Genomic DNA, 17,059 nt, shown 5'->3' on the forward strand with positions numbered 1-17,059 from the left:
CCAAACAAAACATGTCGGACTCTTTATAAGCGTACTACATTTAGTGTTCCTACTTTAATCAGAAAGCACTCACTTGAGCTAAAATGGAAAGGATTCCCACAACTGCAATGAAGGCAGCTACAGTCTCTGAAGAAAATCCAATTACCTAGAGAAAACAAAAGCACCCAACAAATAAGAAAACAGGTTAAAAACAAACACACACAGGAGTATTTACATATCAAAAACAAGCCAGTCCACCAGCAAGTTATGCTCCACAAGCCTCCCCTCACCCTTTATCTAACACCACTAACATTTGTTTTTGATCCTCTTGCATATAGCGACCCACCTCTTCAACACATTAATGCTAATCCCCACATTCCAATCACATGTTTTATGGAACAACATTACAGAAGATGCAATCTGGAGTCAATCCAGGAAAGGAATGCAACATTCAAAACATCACATACTGAACCAAGAGTTAGTGAGCCCAGTAATGCTGGAATGCTGAATTCACAACAATCAAGATGATTGTTAATTGAGAGTTATGTTTTTGAGCCCTGGCACTCTCGCCAATTTTGGATGTGGTGAAGGTTCTACACTGGAGTCTCAAAATTCCTAGAATTTTAATTTTAAGTATAACATTTAAACTTGTGTACTAACGTCAAGCCCAAACGCTGCCTGGTTGGTGCAGCAACTAACTCAGCACACCATAGGAATGGAACTCAAGTTACACACTCAACTATCAAGAACAAGCTGATCACAATCTTCAGGATAAGAAAATACAACATCCCCTCATTAGCCATCCAGGGGAATAGTGAGCAAGATGCATTTGTGTGCACGGGGTGGGGATGAAGAGTTTCCTGTTTGTTTATTAGGAGAGCGCAAAAACTGTAGATGCTGGTGTCAGAGATAACACAGCGTGGAGCTGGAGGAATACAGCCGGTCACACAGCGGAGGAGCAGGAAAGTTGACATGTCAGGTCAGGAACCTTCTTCAGAAATGGGGGAGGGGCAAGGAAGCTGGGAAATGGAAAGAGGGAGGGGTGGGATGGTGATAGGTGCATGCAGGTAGGGAGCGTCCGTCTTCTCTTCCACCTACCCTCCCACGCATCCCACCTGACCAACCTCCACACTCTAACTGCAGTCACCACCCCACCTATGTTCCCCAGCCCCACCCCTCCCCTTCCTCTATTTGAGCTTCCTCCCCCATTTCTGAAGGGTCCCAACCCAAAACGTCAACATTGCTGCTCCTTTCACGTTGCCTGTGTTCCTCCAACTCCACACTGTTGCCTCAGTATACTATTAGCATTTGATTCAGAAATAATGACTGGTTTCATTTTTGTTTTAAAAACAGGGCCACTTTACCTGTCTGAGATAAAGAAAGAAGCTGGAATACTGGCCTGCTTCAGGCAGGTATGAGAGAAACACTGTGATACAGATCAGCAGAACAGTTGAATCCTGACCCACTTTCTTCAAAGACTGCAACAAAATGGAATAGAAAAAGAGTTATTTAATGAAAATGCAGACTGAGTCCAGTTGATTTGAAAAGCAGCCTATACGCAAACATTCAACATTTTAAAAATGCCAAAACAAAGGATCACATATCTCAATTTCACAAAAAAACCTGCATCCAAACGTTACTTTTCTAAAAAAGGTCACAGGATGTGGGCATGGGTGGATGGGACAGCACATATTGACCATCCTCATGTGCTCTTGGGAAACTGGAGAGTTGTTCTTTTTTCAAACTGCTGCAGTCCATTTGGTGTACACAGCCAGAATGCTGCTAGGTAAGGAATTCCAGGATGTTCATGTAGCCAGTGAAGGAATGACAGCGTATTTCCAAGTCAGGATAAGAAGTGACTTGGGGAGGGAATTTGCAGGTGTGCCCATCTGTTGTCCTTCTAGATGGTAGTGGTAATGGGTTTAAGATACTGCTGCAGAGTCTCAGTGCATCTTGTAGAAAGTATACACTGCTGCTTTTGAGCACTGACGGTGGAGGGAGTGAAAGTTTGTGGATGTGGTGTCAATCAAGTGAGTTGTTTTGTCTCAAACAGTGTCAAGATGTCAATGTTTTTAGAAGCTGCGCTCAACTGGGCAAGAAGGGAATATTGTACCATAAACTTCACTTATGCTTTGTGGATGGTGAACATGCTCTTTTGGAGTCAGGTGGTGAGTTACTGACTTCAGGATTTTCAGTCTCTAATCTGCTCTCATAGCCATAGTATTTATATGGAGTGTCAAATTGAGTTTTTGGTCAGCGGTAATCCCCATGATGTTGACAGCAATGCTTGTCTCAATGAATGTCAAGGGACAGTGCTCAGATTCTCTCCAGTTTGAGACAGTTATTGCCTGATACTTGTGGATGTCAATGTTCTTGTCACATGCCAGAGCAAGTCTAAATATTATCCAGTTCTTGCTGCATTTAGACTTCAGTATTTGTCCAAAGGTTATGTACCAATGTTACAGCCCCACTTCTGGCCTTACAATGGAATGAAGGTTATTGGTGAAGCAGTTGAAAGGGTTGGGTCTGTGACACTACCCTGAAGAATCTCTGCAGAGATGCCTGACCTCTAATAACCACATCCATCTTCATTTGTGCCAGATTATGACTCCAGGCAGCAGAGAATAGTTATCCTTTGTTGACAACTTTAGGGTGCAAAGTTTTTCAAGGTATTTTACTGAAGCTGGCATAGTTAAGAGTAAAACCAAGGGCTTTGAAGGTGGGTAAAGACATGACAGGATGGAGCAGCTCAGGGAGAAATTTCACGTTAATGTCGTACCAGAGGGGGTTGTAACAAATCCACGAATGTGCGAATGAGGCTGTGAATCAATGCAATGGAGGCAGAGAGCCAGCAGCATAACAGAACAGTTTGATTCAGTATTGGACAGTATACAACAATGAAAGTCTGGAGGTAAAATTTAAGTCGTCTATTAAAAAGTAGTTTAAGGGACACAACAAAATAGCAAGACAGTTTGCTGAATTGATTCAGTTCCTTACTGCAAAAGGGTCTGCTTGTTCCCATGAAATTGGTGCACCCCAGGAAGCAGGCCTCATCTTCTCTGGCAAAGACTCTGGCACAGCCACAAGTATAAAACAGATGTCCAGCAAGGCAATTGCAGTGGCCAAAACTACGACAAGATTGTCTCCATATGCCCTGGCCAAGTATGCACCAATGGCTGGGCTGGTCACAAGGCTAGCTGCAAATGTTGCTGACACCTTGATTGAGAGAAGAAAAAGTTGATTACTTTCCATTTATGGAGACTTCCCTTAAGTTGACATTTTCCAGTAAATTTTGAGTACATTCAGACTTTCCAGTTAAGGCAATTTCAGATATATCTAGGATAGGTAACATACAGATACACTGTAAAACTCCTTCTGCATTGTCCCAAAACACCAATTTAGGCACAGTACAAATCACTGAGAAATACCCTGACTGCACTGGTGAGTTCACAATTTATCAAACTGGCCTTCTTCAGCCAGGGGTTGGGAGAAAGTTCTCCTAGCAAAGCAGTAATTTGAACCTGGATCCAACAGTAAAACAGCATACTAAAATTGTGTAGTGCCACCCATTAATTACATTTAGCAAAACGGTCTTATTGAGGAGCTTACACATCTCAGTGCTGATTCAAGATTCCAAATGCATTCTTTCAACATTCAGTAGCTGTCTTATTCTTTCCTAAAATGCCAAACCACCATTGCCAGACAGGTAGAGTTTATTTCATTCTTCAATGTACTTATTGCTTAGGCAAATCGAAACTAACATGAAGAGGAAACTAAAGAAAGGAACAAGGAAAAGCAACGCAATCCAATTAGCTACATCCCAAAGCTACTTATCTATGAGGAAGCACAGTGGGGGAAAACCATTTCCCAACAAGGACAAGAGAAAGAGAGCGCACACAGGACATCAGCTGAGACCAGTCATCTGAGTTTCTGCTTGCCCAGTTAACATGACAAGGAAAGCAAGACCCAGTATACTGCAAGGAGGAAATGGTGAGCAAGGGAAGAATAGACTAAATTGTCACTTGCTGCTCAAAAGGGAGAAACATGTAACCCAAGCATGTAGCACAGAAATAATATCAGAGATAATGGGAACTGCAGATGCTGGAGATTCCAAGATAATAAAATGTGAGGCTGGATGAACACAGCAGGCCCAGCAGCATCTCAGGAGCACAAAAGCTGACGTTTCGGGCCTAGACCCTTCATCAGATGAAGGGTCTAGGCCCGAAACGTCAGCTTTTGTGCTCCTGAGATGCTGCTTGGCCTGCTGTGTTCATCCAGCCTCACATTTTATTACCATGTAGCACAGAAGTTTTGACTACTATTAGGCTATTAATAAACTACTATCCCACAGCAAAGTTAGAGTCATGCTGCATGGAAATAGGCCCTTTGGTCTACCTTGCCCATGCCGACCAGGTTTCCTAAACTGAACTAGTCCCATTTGCCCGCATTTGGCCCATATCCGCTTAAACCTTTCCTATTTATGTGCCTGTCCAAATGTCTTTTAAACGTCATTACTGTACCTGTATCTATCACTTCCTCTGGCAGATCATTGCATTTATCAATCACTCTTTGGAACAAGTTGCCCCTTAGTTCCCCTCTCATCTTAAACCTATGCACTCTAGGTGTGGACTCCCCTACCCTTGCAAAAAGACCATGGCTATTCAGCTTATCTGTGTCTTTCATGATTTTGTAAACCTCTAACGTCACCTCTCAGCCTCCTACGTTAGATGGAGCAATGTCCCAGCCTTTCCAGCTTCTTCCCATAACTCAAACCCTCCAGCCTTGGTGACACCCTTGAAATCTTTTCTGCACTCTCAGTTTACTAACATCTGACCTATAGCAGGGCGATGAGAATTTTACGCAGTACTCCAAAAGTGGCCTCAGCAATGTCTTGTACAACCACATGACTTCCCAACTCCTATATTCAATACACTGTCTGATAAGGCAAACATGCCAAATGCCTTCTTCAGTATACTACCTACCCCTGATGTCACTTTTAAGGAACTATGGATCAACATCTCAAATGCTTCACACAATGACTGGTGTCTCATTGTCTACCTTGACAAGCTTCTTCAAAATCTTCCACATATCACAGATCAAAATCATTCTTTTGGACTCAAGAACCCAGTTTACTCAGTCTTTCATCAATGGATTCTACCCCAGAAACCATTCCAATGAACTTCTCTGCACCACCGAAAATGCAAACCTGACCTTTCTTAAAAGGAGATCAAATGTGTGCAGTATTCCAGGTGCTGCCTCACCAAAGCCCTGCATAATTGTATCAAGACATCCTATTCTTTAATTCCAATTCTCTTGCCATGTTGCCTTTTATTATATTTGTCTTCTTTTCTGCTTTCTATGCCTGCATGATAACTTTCAGTGATCTCATACAAGTACACCCAATGTTCTCTGAAAATCAACATTTGAGTTTCATATCTCAGATCAATAATGAATAATTGATTTTCTACAATACCTGGGACAGATCCAAGGCCAGATGAGATCTATCTCAGATTGATGCAAAAGGCAAGGGAAGAAAGAGCTGGGACATTAGCAGATATCTTCACATCCTCTTTGACCACATGCGAGATTCCACAGCACTAGAGGTTAGCCAATATCGTTTCCTTGTTTAAGAAAGGAGGTAGGGATAATCCAGGAAATTGTAGGCCAACGAGCCTGATGTCTGTGGTGGGGAATATCTTGGAGAAAACGCTGAGGGAGAAGATACGTGCATTTTTGGAATAAAATGGACTAGTTAGTGATAGGCAGCATGGTTTTGTATGGAGAAGTTTATGTCTCACCAACCTGAATGAGGAGGAAAGGGCTGTGGATATAGTTGATTTGGACTTTAGTAAGGCATTTGATTAAGACTCACATGGCAGATTAGTACAAAATTGGTGTTCGGGGTAGGCAGACTACATGGATACACAATTGGCTTGCTCATAGACATTAGTGGTGGAAGGGAATTTTCTTGTTTGTGGTATAGATAAGTGATCTGGAGGAAAACGTGGGTGGGCAGATTAGCAAGTTTGCAGATGACATGAAGGTTGGTGGAGTTGCTGATAGTGCCAATGACTGTGAAAGGGTACAAGAGGACACAGGTACATTGGTGACTTGGGCACAAACAGCAGGTGGAGTTTAATCTAGACAAATGTGAGGCGATGCATTTTGGAGGATCAAATTTAGGTGTGAATTATACTGTAAATGGCAGAACCCTTTGGAACATTAAGACAGACAGATATGGACGTACAGGTCCACAGCTCCCTAAAAGCAGCAACACAGCTGGTTCCCTCCCCAGAGTTGAAGTTTCAATTACAAAGGGACATAGGTTCAAGGTGAGGGCTTGGGGGGGGGGGGGGGGGGGGTTTAAGGGAGATGTGAAAAGGAACTTTTTCACACACAGAATGGTAGAGGCCTGGAACACACTGCCAGATAAGTTGGTGGAAGCTGGCATATTTGTGACATTTGAGGCATTTGGATGGTTATGTGAATGGGGGGTGGGGGGGGGGGGGGGGTGGTTGGCGAGAGAAGAGAAACTGATCGAATAAGGGCATAAGGTTTGTTTTTTTTAGTTCAGATTGGCACAGGCTTGGAGAGCTGAAGGGCTTGTTTGTGTGCTGTACTTCTATACTTTTGTTCTTTCAATGCCTCAAGTGCTTCATAGTTGAGGAGGTAAACTGTTTCCCAAGTGGTAAACAGCAATCATTTTGCATCCATTGGTTGATGGATGATCACTGGCCAGGACACTGGGGAGAATTCCCACTCTTTCATGCAATGGAATCACTAACTTTTACTCAGGTGAAGGTGGGGTTGAAGATAGGAAATTGAGTAAGGTTGTTGACTTGCTCGCCAAGCTAGCATGTTTTTGTTCAGACGCTTTAGGCAATAGACAATACGTGTAGGAGGAGGCCATTCAGCCCTTTGAGCCAGCACCACCATTCATTATGATCATGGCTGATCATCCACAATCAGTATCCTGTTCCTGCCTTATCCCCATAACCCTTGATTCCACTGAGAGCTCTATCCATCTCTTTCTTGAAAGTATCCAGATACTTAGCCTTCACTGCCTTCTGGGACAGCATTCCATATATCCACCACTCTCTGGGTGAAGCGGTTTCTCCTCAACTCTGTTCTAAATGGCCTACCCCTTATTTTTAAACTGTGTCCTCCAGTTCTGGATTCACCCATCAGCAAAAACATGCTTCCAGCCTCCACAGTGTCCAATCCCTTAATCTTATACGTCTCATTCAGATCCCCTCTCATTCTCTAAACTCAAGAGTATACAAGCCCAGTCGCTCCAATCTTTCAATTTATGATAGTCCCGCCATTCTGGGAATTAACCTCGTGAATCTTCGCTGCACTCCAATAGCAAGAATGTCCTTCCTCAAATTTGGAGACCAAAACTGCACACAATACTCCAGGTGTGGTCTCACCAGGGCCCTGTACAGCTGCGGAAGGACTCTTTGGTCCTATACTCAATTCCTCTTGTTATGAAGGCCAGCATGCCATAGCTTTCCTCACTGCCTGCTGTATCTGCATGTTTGCTTTCATTGACTGATGTACAAGAATACCTAGGTCTCGTTGTACTGCCCCTTTACCTAACTTGACTCCAGTGAGATAGTAATCTGCCTTCCTGTTCTTGCCAAAGTGGGTAACCATACATTTATCCACATTAAACAGCATCTGCCATGCATCCGTCCACTCACCTAGCCTGTCCAAGTCAGCCTGTATTCTCATAACATCCTCCTCACATTTCACACTGCCACCCAGTTTTGTCACCAGCAAATTTGCTAATATTACTTTTAATGCCTTCATCTATATCATTAATGTATACTGTAAACCACTGCGGTCCCAGCATCGAACTTTGTGGTACCCGACTGGTTACTGCCTGCCATTCCAAAAGGTACCCGTTTATCACTACTCTTTGCTTCCTGTCAGCCAACCAATTTTCAATCCAAGCCAGTATTTTGCCCCCAATACCATGTGCCCTTATTTTGCTCACCAATCTCCTATGTGGGACTTCATCAAAGACTTAAAGTCCAGGTACACTACATCGACTGGCTCTCCCTTGTCCATCTTCATAGTTACATCCTCAAAAAATTCCAGAAGATTAGTCAAGCACGATATCCCCTTCATAAATCCAGGCTGACTCTGACCTATCCTGTTACTGCTATCCAAATGACTTGTAATTTCATCTTTTATAATTGACTCCAGTATCTTTCCCACCACTGACGTCAGGCTAACTGGTCTGTAATTTCCTGTTTTCACTCTCCCTCCATTCTTGAAAAGTGGGACAACATTAGCCATCCTCCAATCTGCAGGAACTGGCCCTGAATCTATCGAACATTGGAAAATGATTACCAAATGCGTCCATGATTCTAGAGCCACCTCCTTAGGTACCCTGGGATGCAGATCATCAGGTCCCGGGGACTTAGCAGCCTTCAGACCTAACAGTCTATCCAACACCATTCCCTGCCTAATGTAAATTCCCTTCTGTTCGTCCATTACCCTAGGTCCTTCAGCCACTATTACATCTGGGAGATTGCTTGTGTCTTCCCTAGTGAAGACAGATCCAAAGTACCTATTCAACTCTTCTGCCATTTCCTTGTTCCCCATAATAAATTCACCCATTTCTGTCTTCAAGGACCCAATTCTAGCCTTAACTTTTTTTTTCCTTTTCACATACCTAAAAAAGCTTTTACTATCCACCTTTATATTTTTGGCCAGTTTGCCTTCGTACCTCATTTTTTCTCCACGTATTGCTTTTTATGTTATCTTCTGTTGCTCTTTAAAAGTTTCCAAGTCCTCCGGTTTCCCGCTCATCTTTGCTATGTTATACTTGTCTTATCTTTATACCGTCCTTAACTTCCCTCATCAGCCACGGCCACCCCTGCCTCTCCTCAGGATCTTTCTTCCTCTTTGGAATGAGCTGATCCTGCACCTTCTGCATTATATCCAGAAATACCTGCCATTGTTGTTCAACTGCCGTCCCTGCTAGGGTACTGAACCACTGAACTTTGGCCAGCTCCTCCCTCACAGCTCCATAATTCCCTTTGTTCATCTGCAATACTGACACTTCCGATTCTCCCTTCTCACTCTCAGATTGCAGATTAAAACTCATCATATTATGGTCACTACCTCCTAATGGCTCCTTTACTTTGAGGTCCCTGATCAAATCCGGTTTGTTGCACAACACCAGATCCAGAATTGCCTCCTCCCTGGTAGGGTCCAGTGCAAGCTGTTCTAAGAATCCATCCCAGAGGCAGTCCACAAACTCCCTTTCTTGGAGTCCAGTACCATCCTGATTCTCCCAGTCAACCGGCATGTTGAAATCCCCCATAACAACTGTAGTAATACCTTGGTGACAGGCCAATTTCAACTCCTGATTCAACTTGCACCCTACATCCTGACTACTGTTTGGGGGCCGGTAGATAACTCCCATTAGGGTCTTTCTACCCTTAGAATTTCTCAGCTCTATCCATACTGACTCTACATCTCCTGATTCTATGTCCCCCCTCGCAAGGGACTGAATATCATTCCTCACCAATAGGGCCACCCCACCCCCACTGCCCATCAGTCTGTCCTTTCGATAGCACATATAGCCTAGAATATTCATTTTCCAGGCCCTGTCCACTTGAAGCCACATCTCAGTTATCCCCACAACATCATACTTGCCAAATTCCAACTGAGCCTCAAGCTCATCACCGTATTTCTTATGCTCCGTGCATTCATATCTAATAGTTTTTAATTTGTTTCTCCCCTCAGCCTTCCTATTAATCCCTCTTCGACTTGGCCACGCTGTACAATCCCTTCTTGAGTTTTCTGCTGTCTTTCTTAACTTCTCTTATTCTCACTTTCCCTTTAACTTCATACTTAAATTTCCAGTTTGTCCCCTCCCCCCACTACCTGGTTTAAAAACATCTGTGCTGCAGTGGCAAACCTGCCTGCCAGAAAGCTGGTCCCCCACCTATTAAGGTGCAACCCATCCCTCTTGTACAATTTATCCTTACCCCAAAACATATCCCAGTGATCCAAGAATTTACATCCTTGCTTCCTGCACCAGTTCCTCAGCCACACGTTCAAGTCCATTATCTCCCTGTTCCTGCCCTCTCCAGCCCGAGGAACTGGAAGCAAACCAGAGATATGGTTTTATCGTCTTATAACCACCCTGGAAGTCCTGATTTTCAGCCTTCTTCTGAGTTCTCTCAAGTCCTGTTGTATAATGTCCCTCTTCTTCCCGACCTCATTTGTGCCGACAAGCACCACCACCTCCAGCTCTTCACCTTTGCCCTTGATGAGTCCCTGCACTCTGACGGTGACGTCCTGGATCCTGGTACCAGGAAGGCAACACACCATCCTTGAATCCCACCTGTTGTCGCAGAAACCCCTTTCAGTCCCTCTCACTAGGGAGTCCCCTATTACCACGGCTCTGTATGATGTCTGACTCCTCGGCTCTGCCTCAACGCCAATTTTCGACTTGCAGACCTGTCCGCCTCTAGGGCTGGTAGTGTCGTCTGTCTCAACAATTTCCAAGAGAGTCAACCTGGTACTTCCCCTGGGGTCTCTTGTACTTCAATCATCTCCTCCTTCCTCATCGACATCCCCCTTCTCTCTTCTGGTATCCTTGGTGCAATGACCTCGCTGAAGGTCCTGTCCAGAAAATTCTGTTTCTCTCGGATGAGCCTGAGGTCATCATGCTAGGTGAGATAATCTGCAGCGCCTCCGATGAATTGATGTTAAAACTGCATTTTGAATTTACATTGCCAGTTTTGATCTGTATGGGGTCGAATTCTATATGTTTATTCATTGAAGTACAGGTGGAGAACCATGCCTCCAGGAATTCCTGTGCCTGTCTTTGTTTGGCTTGGGCTACTATGGTTACCTTGTCCCAATTAAACCGGTGGCCTTCATTCTCTGAATGTACAGACATTAAGGAGAGTTAAAACAAAACGGCATGATGAACACGCCTTAATATCTGTACATTCAGACAATGAAGGCCAACAGTTTAATGGGACAAGGTAAACATAGTAGCCTAAGTGAAAGAGAGTCAGGAATTCCTAGAGGCATGGTTCTCCACCTATACTTTAAATATATAGAATTTGACCAGAGAACAAACCCATACAAATCTAAACCAGCAATGACAGTACCCACCACAACGGACCAGACAATATAAATTCCAAGCGGAGTAGACGAATATTGCTTCATCGGAGGCCTCACTGATGATGTCACCTAGTATGGTGGCAAAACATCTGAACAAAAACAAGCCAGCTCGGCGAGCAAGTCAACAACTTCATTGACAACTTCAGTTACAAATCTTCGCCAATACTTTATAGGAAATTGAGTCTTGCCATCTTGTTGGAAGCATAGCATATCAAAAAGTAAAATATTCCTGCAATACTGCTTTAGAGGGTTGACATCAATTCCATACTTAAGACCTGTTAGGGGAAGTCAGTTGAGGAGCAGTCAGGTTGAGACTGTTCCCCTGTGTACAAGTAAACCCCTAGTAATCATCAGCCATGGGCCTTCAGTGATTTTAAACTCTGAAAACGTCCTCAGAGCGAACAAAGAGATTTTCTCTTTAGCTACACTGAGACTTACAAGTCCATAAGCTGTGCTCCTCTCATGCTCCTGAGTTATATCTGCTACGTAGGCAAAGATCACCGAAAATGTGACTGCAAATACTCCAGACATAGAAATCACTGCAAAATACCACCTGTGGGGCAAAGCACAAACAAAAACAACTAATTTTCAGATGGTTTTCATTTATAGTTCCAAACAGTAAGAAAAGCCAGCTCCCTGGAAGTGAAGGGCATTCTGATCAGAAAGGTCAGCTGCAAATTTACTGTTACAAGCAACACCATACGTTGAATAACAAACTTCAAACGCACTACAGATCATTTGAGGCAAGGTATTACTCCTAATCTTTGGAGATGAGCCCTCCTGAGAACATCTACCCCTTTTGTTTGGGGTGGCGGGGGGGGGGTAGTGGGGCAGAGGTGCATTTGATCATAAATGCTCTCCAACTAGCCAGAAAGCCTTCCACTACTTACTCTTACATTATACATTATGAGCCAGCAGTTTTGCCTGATTTGTGTGTCAATTCTCTTCACAATTTTGATAACTCTAAAGCAATCCTAACCATTGATCTTATTTGTAAAGTGAACTCTTGTTGCCCACCATGATCTCGTCAAAAGTGGCTAGCCAGCAAAGTTCGGGTTTTGATGAAAGGCAAAGTCAGGAACTTGCAACAATTTGAGGTGTAGGATAAGTAAAAAGTGAGAAGCAAAACTAGTTTAGTTTTATTTTCTGCAATCAGATGAAAACTAATCACTGAACTTACTTTAGCAACCTGCTTAAGTGTCTCCAATACTACTTTGTTTTGGCTCTGTTAAGATATTTAATACAGAAAAACACTCACCAGGGGCTTATTCTCATGAGAGGAATTGGGGCACAGGTGAAGAACACCGTTAGCAAAAGGAAGGATTTCCTGCCCCAAACATCCGACAATGCTCCAATCAGAGGAGCGCTGAGAAATGATAATATTCCCTTCAGATGAAAACAAATTCATTAGAAACAATGAAAACACGAGTTGATCGAGCACACTATAATTTTAATCCGAGAAGTTATTTCCAAATTACAAACAGAAAAAAAAAACTCATTGTTAGAAGGCAGTGAATCATCCTTTTAGTCTACCCTGCAGTAGATGTCCCGAGAGTCACAGGCTGGGAAAGATTTACTGACCTGACTATGACAGTGAAATATGAATGTTTGTAATTACATAAATACACACTGCCTGAGGACAACTGTTGTACCTCAGTTCATCAAGTCTGTCCACGTCTTCAAGCTGAACTAGTTTCCCGGATAAAATTATGTAAACAATGTGCTTTTGCTTAAAGGGTCAATAATGGGAAATCCTTCTTGCAAGTTGTCACCGCCACTCTGTTGAACTGAAAGAATTGAGTAGCCACATTGTTTGGTGAGGAAGTGGAGAAATCAAATATCTTAATTTTGTCAGGATATGGGCACTGCAAGGTCAGCATTTATTACCCATTGCTCCGTGGAATGATGCTGATGGTGGGCTGTTGGTTGGAAGAGGGGGCAGGGAGGTGGGGAGAGCTCCAGGGAAGGCTTTCCAATGCAATGCATTGCAAAACTGGAAAGATAGCATTGGGACTACCAAAGCCAAATGCCATCCACCCTCAACATGGACCGATACAAAAAGGCCACGTGATGTGTATCATAAGTAGGGGGGGGGGGGTGCGCAGGGAGATGCTCTAGTGGTGGTTCACCATTCCATTTCTAAATCAAACCGCATACATTCACTTTACAAGTCATTAATCCACTTAGCTGAAGTATATTAATTTACGCTATTAAGCACCAAAACAAACTGCTAAAATGGTAGAATGCATGACAAACCACATGAAAGAAAGCAGACTCATAGTAAAATCTCTTTCGCTTACACTGCTCAATCTGCTGAGTTCTTTCACTATTTTCTTTACTTTTCATTTGAAAGTAGTAGCAGAGAGATTCTGGGAAGAGTTTTGGAATCTTCTACAGACAAGCCAACAAAAAGCTGCTGCTGCTGTTTTTTTTCCCCAAAATCAGCAACATGACTGGTTTGGAGGTGGACAAACAGGAAGCAGGAAGAACAGAACAAGCCAGGCAGCATCTGGAGGAAAGGATGGGCCGTAACTACCCCTGCCTGTTTGCAGGTTATGTCGAACAGTCCTTCTTCAGCACGTTCACTAGTACTGCTCTCCAAATCTTCTGCCACTTCATGGAGGACTGCATCAGTGCTGCATTCTGCACCCAGGCTGAACTGTAGCAGTTCATCAGCTTCACTAACACTTCCACCTCGCCCTCAAATTCACTTGGTTCATCTCAAGACAGCTCCCTCCACTTTCTTGACCTCTCCGTTTCCATTTCTGGTGACATTTTATGGACAGACATTTACTAAAAACCCACAGCCACCTACACTACACTTCCTTTCACCCTGTATCCTGCCAAAAATCTAACACGTTTTCCTAATTCCTCAGTCTCCATCGCATCTGCTCTGATGAAAAGATATTCCGCTCCCAAGCATTCCGAATGTCTTTGCAAACACAACTCTTTTACTCCTCTGTCATCCAAACAGACCTCCACCATGCTTCTTGCATTTGCTGCTCCACAGGTCTTAACTACACCACCCCCTCCAAGTCATAATAAAGATAGCATCCCCCTTGTCCTCACTTTCCATCCCACCAGTCTCCTCATCCAAACTATCATACTCAAACACTTCCATCAATCCAATTAGGCCCCTCTATCTGGAACACCTTCCACTCCCCACCCCTCTCTGCTTTCTGCAAGGATCATTCCTTTCGCTACTCCTTAGTTTGCGCCACACTCCCCACCTACTACTCCAATCCACCCAGTACATTGAACAGGCAACACCTGCCCACACACCACCTTCCTTCACCTCCATTTAAGGCCCTAAACAGTCCTTCCAGGTGAGACAGGGCTTCACCTGCATATCCTCCAACCTAGTCTATTGCGTCTGGTGCTCCTGTTGTGTTCTTCTCTACATCGGTGAGACCAAAAATAGGTTAGGTGACCATTTCACCAAGCATCTTCGCCTGGCCCATAACAGCCAACCTAATCTCCCAGTGACCATCCATTTCAACACCACCCCACCCAGTTCTGACTCCCATCCTACATATCTGCCCTCTGTCTTCTCCAGTGCATCTGAATGCAAATTTGAAGAACATCTTATCTTCCTCCTCGACACCCACAGCCTGGGGGGACTCAACAGTGTATTCTCCAATTTCAAATAATTTTCCAACCCTTTTCCCCAACTTCTGATCCTCCCTTCTAAACACCAACCGGGTTCGTCCTTCAAATCAACCAACCAGGTCATACCTATTACCAATGTCCACCTATCACCAACATTCTGCTAAACGCCCTTCCCCTCCCACTTAATCTGCAGCTCCCCCGACCCCACATCCAGTCCCAAAGAAGAATACCCAAAATGTTGACTTCTCCTTTCCCCCAGATACTGCCTGGCTCTGTTCTTCCAGCCTCCCATTTGTCTTTGTTGGATTAGAGCATCTGCTGTTTTTTTGTCTCTAAGACTGATTTGGAATTGGCCATTTGAATTAACTGGAACTGCAATGTATTTTAAAATCATAGGACAAATTATGCAGTTCTATTTGCTTACCTTCACCCCATGAATAAGTCCATTCATTAGAAAGGTATGCTGAGGAAATGTCTGATGCAAAACCTAAGGGAAACACTAAATGTTATCTCATTAATTTATAAATACAAGTTTACTGAAGGATAATTCTTTATTAAGCCACTTTTATACTGAGCTGACAACATACAAAAATCTTGCAGCATCATTCTATAAAAGTCAAATATACTTGGCTAATTGACTATGGTCAACAGTTTGCCTTGATATGACTATTAATTGCTCACGTCAGAAGCAGAAGTGGCATGTGCCATTCACTTCTAACACAAGATGATCATGTTCCAGTGCCAATTGCCAAGATTTTCCATTATAGTTCAAATACATTGATTCTGCAGGTACCATACAGAGCATGGCAAAATACCTACACTAAAATAGCTTTTTAAAAATAAAGTCTCAGGCGCTCAATTCCCCTGCAAAACTTTTCCTGTATCTTTCTTCAAAGCCTTGTAGGAAGTGACAACTTGGAAGTACTTTGCCCAAAAATTTAAAGAGATGTATCTCAACAGCTTGATTCCTAGTCCTGAACAATATTCAGGATGCACTTTCCATCAGATATCACTGGAGTGGGACCAGGAATGGAAGGATGTTGAGTTACAGGCTTTATTCCTCTGCCAGTAGACAGGAGCCTGTTTCATTGCACTGAGGGATTTAAAACATTTGGCATTCCAACATGTGCAGCTGCACTGGGACAATGCAGCTACATATTGGGAGTGGCACTAATTGCAGGTCAGTGATTACACCATTCTACATTACTTCCTATGTGGATCTGGTCAGTGAATGCTGGCTGTTTTTGTGAACGCTAGTAGTCACATCATGTCACAGCAATCAGTGACATGATTCCTCCACAGAGGTGAACAGCTAAACAATTCAGCTGAGAAATTAACGATCTAAGTTGTCCAATGGGCAGGTATTAGTGTTGTTGGCAAGACAACATCTAGATTCCATCCCTAATCACCCGTGAACTGAATGATTCACAGGTCATTTCAGAAAGCAATTAAAAGTCTACGACATGACTGAGTTGAGTTATACATCAGCTAGGCCAGGTATGGACAGATTTCCTTCCCTAAAGTGAGATATATGCATACAATAATTGATGATAATTTCATGGTCACTGTATGGAGATACTGATTACTTGTATTCCAGATCTACTAACTGAATTTAAATTCTTACACATGTTCCCAGACCATTGTCTTCACCTTCCTTAACTGTGAATGGCTATTCCAGTGACATTTCCACCAGCTTATGCCATATCATCAGTACAACGATTTGTGCATCAAACCACAGTTAGAGTACCTATTTTAATGAAATATATTGGTCTATTCATTCGTTGTACTCACAGTTAGCATAGGAGTTGTCAGCAATCCCCAAGCAAAGAACTCTAAAAAGATGACGATCACTGCGTGATAGATACTCGGTTCACCTATCCCTTGGGGCTGAAACAGAAGAGAAAGCAATCAATCCAAACAAACACCACAATTTTCATGGATTGGGGCCTCAGCTCTGTCCATAAATTGCTCACAATCAAGGGCCTCACACTAATGTGGAATTTAACAGCAAACCCAAGATAGGAGAAGTGTGACACTGATGAAAGGCTCTTGCACTGGGGTTGGGGAATCTGAGCACATTTTCATATAAAGTTCTCATTATCCTAGGTTTGCTAATCAAGGTTCAGTGATACTATGCTATCACAAGTAGAAGAGGCAAGAACTGCTTCAGACATCAACTGCCATTCTCTAACCAAGCTAATTGTCCGTATGTAAACCATCTGTTAAATTACTGAAAACAGAAAACAATTGCGCCGTCACCGTCTGAAAATCAAGGCGTAGGCAAGTGGCTGAAAGAAATCAAAGAGAAGACAGA

General features: G+C 43.3%; 1 protein-coding gene across 1 annotated transcript in view; it reads right to left on the reverse strand.

Annotated features, from left to right (window-relative positions):
• Positions 1-17,059, reverse strand: part of LOC125465683 (hippocampus abundant transcript 1 protein-like) — a 115,126-nt gene that overhangs the window by 21,431 nt on the left and 76,636 nt on the right. The window contains exons 2-8 of the mRNA XM_048559415.1: positions 16,537-16,632; positions 15,170-15,232; positions 12,395-12,522; positions 11,575-11,689; positions 2,977-3,195; positions 1,344-1,457; positions 74-145 (exon numbers count right to left, since the gene is read on the reverse strand). Of these exons, the coding sequence (XP_048415372.1) occupies positions 74-145; positions 1,344-1,457; positions 2,977-3,195; positions 11,575-11,689; positions 12,395-12,522; positions 15,170-15,232; positions 16,537-16,632 (807 nt within the window). The remainder of the gene's footprint in view (positions 1-73; positions 146-1,343; positions 1,458-2,976; positions 3,196-11,574; positions 11,690-12,394; positions 12,523-15,169; positions 15,233-16,536; positions 16,633-17,059) is intronic.

The sequence above is a fragment of the Stegostoma tigrinum genome, chromosome 30, assembly GCF_030684315.1.
Source record: "Stegostoma tigrinum isolate sSteTig4 chromosome 30, sSteTig4.hap1, whole genome shotgun sequence".
NCBI classification, from domain to species: domain Eukaryota; kingdom Metazoa; phylum Chordata; class Chondrichthyes; order Orectolobiformes; family Stegostomatidae; genus Stegostoma; species Stegostoma tigrinum.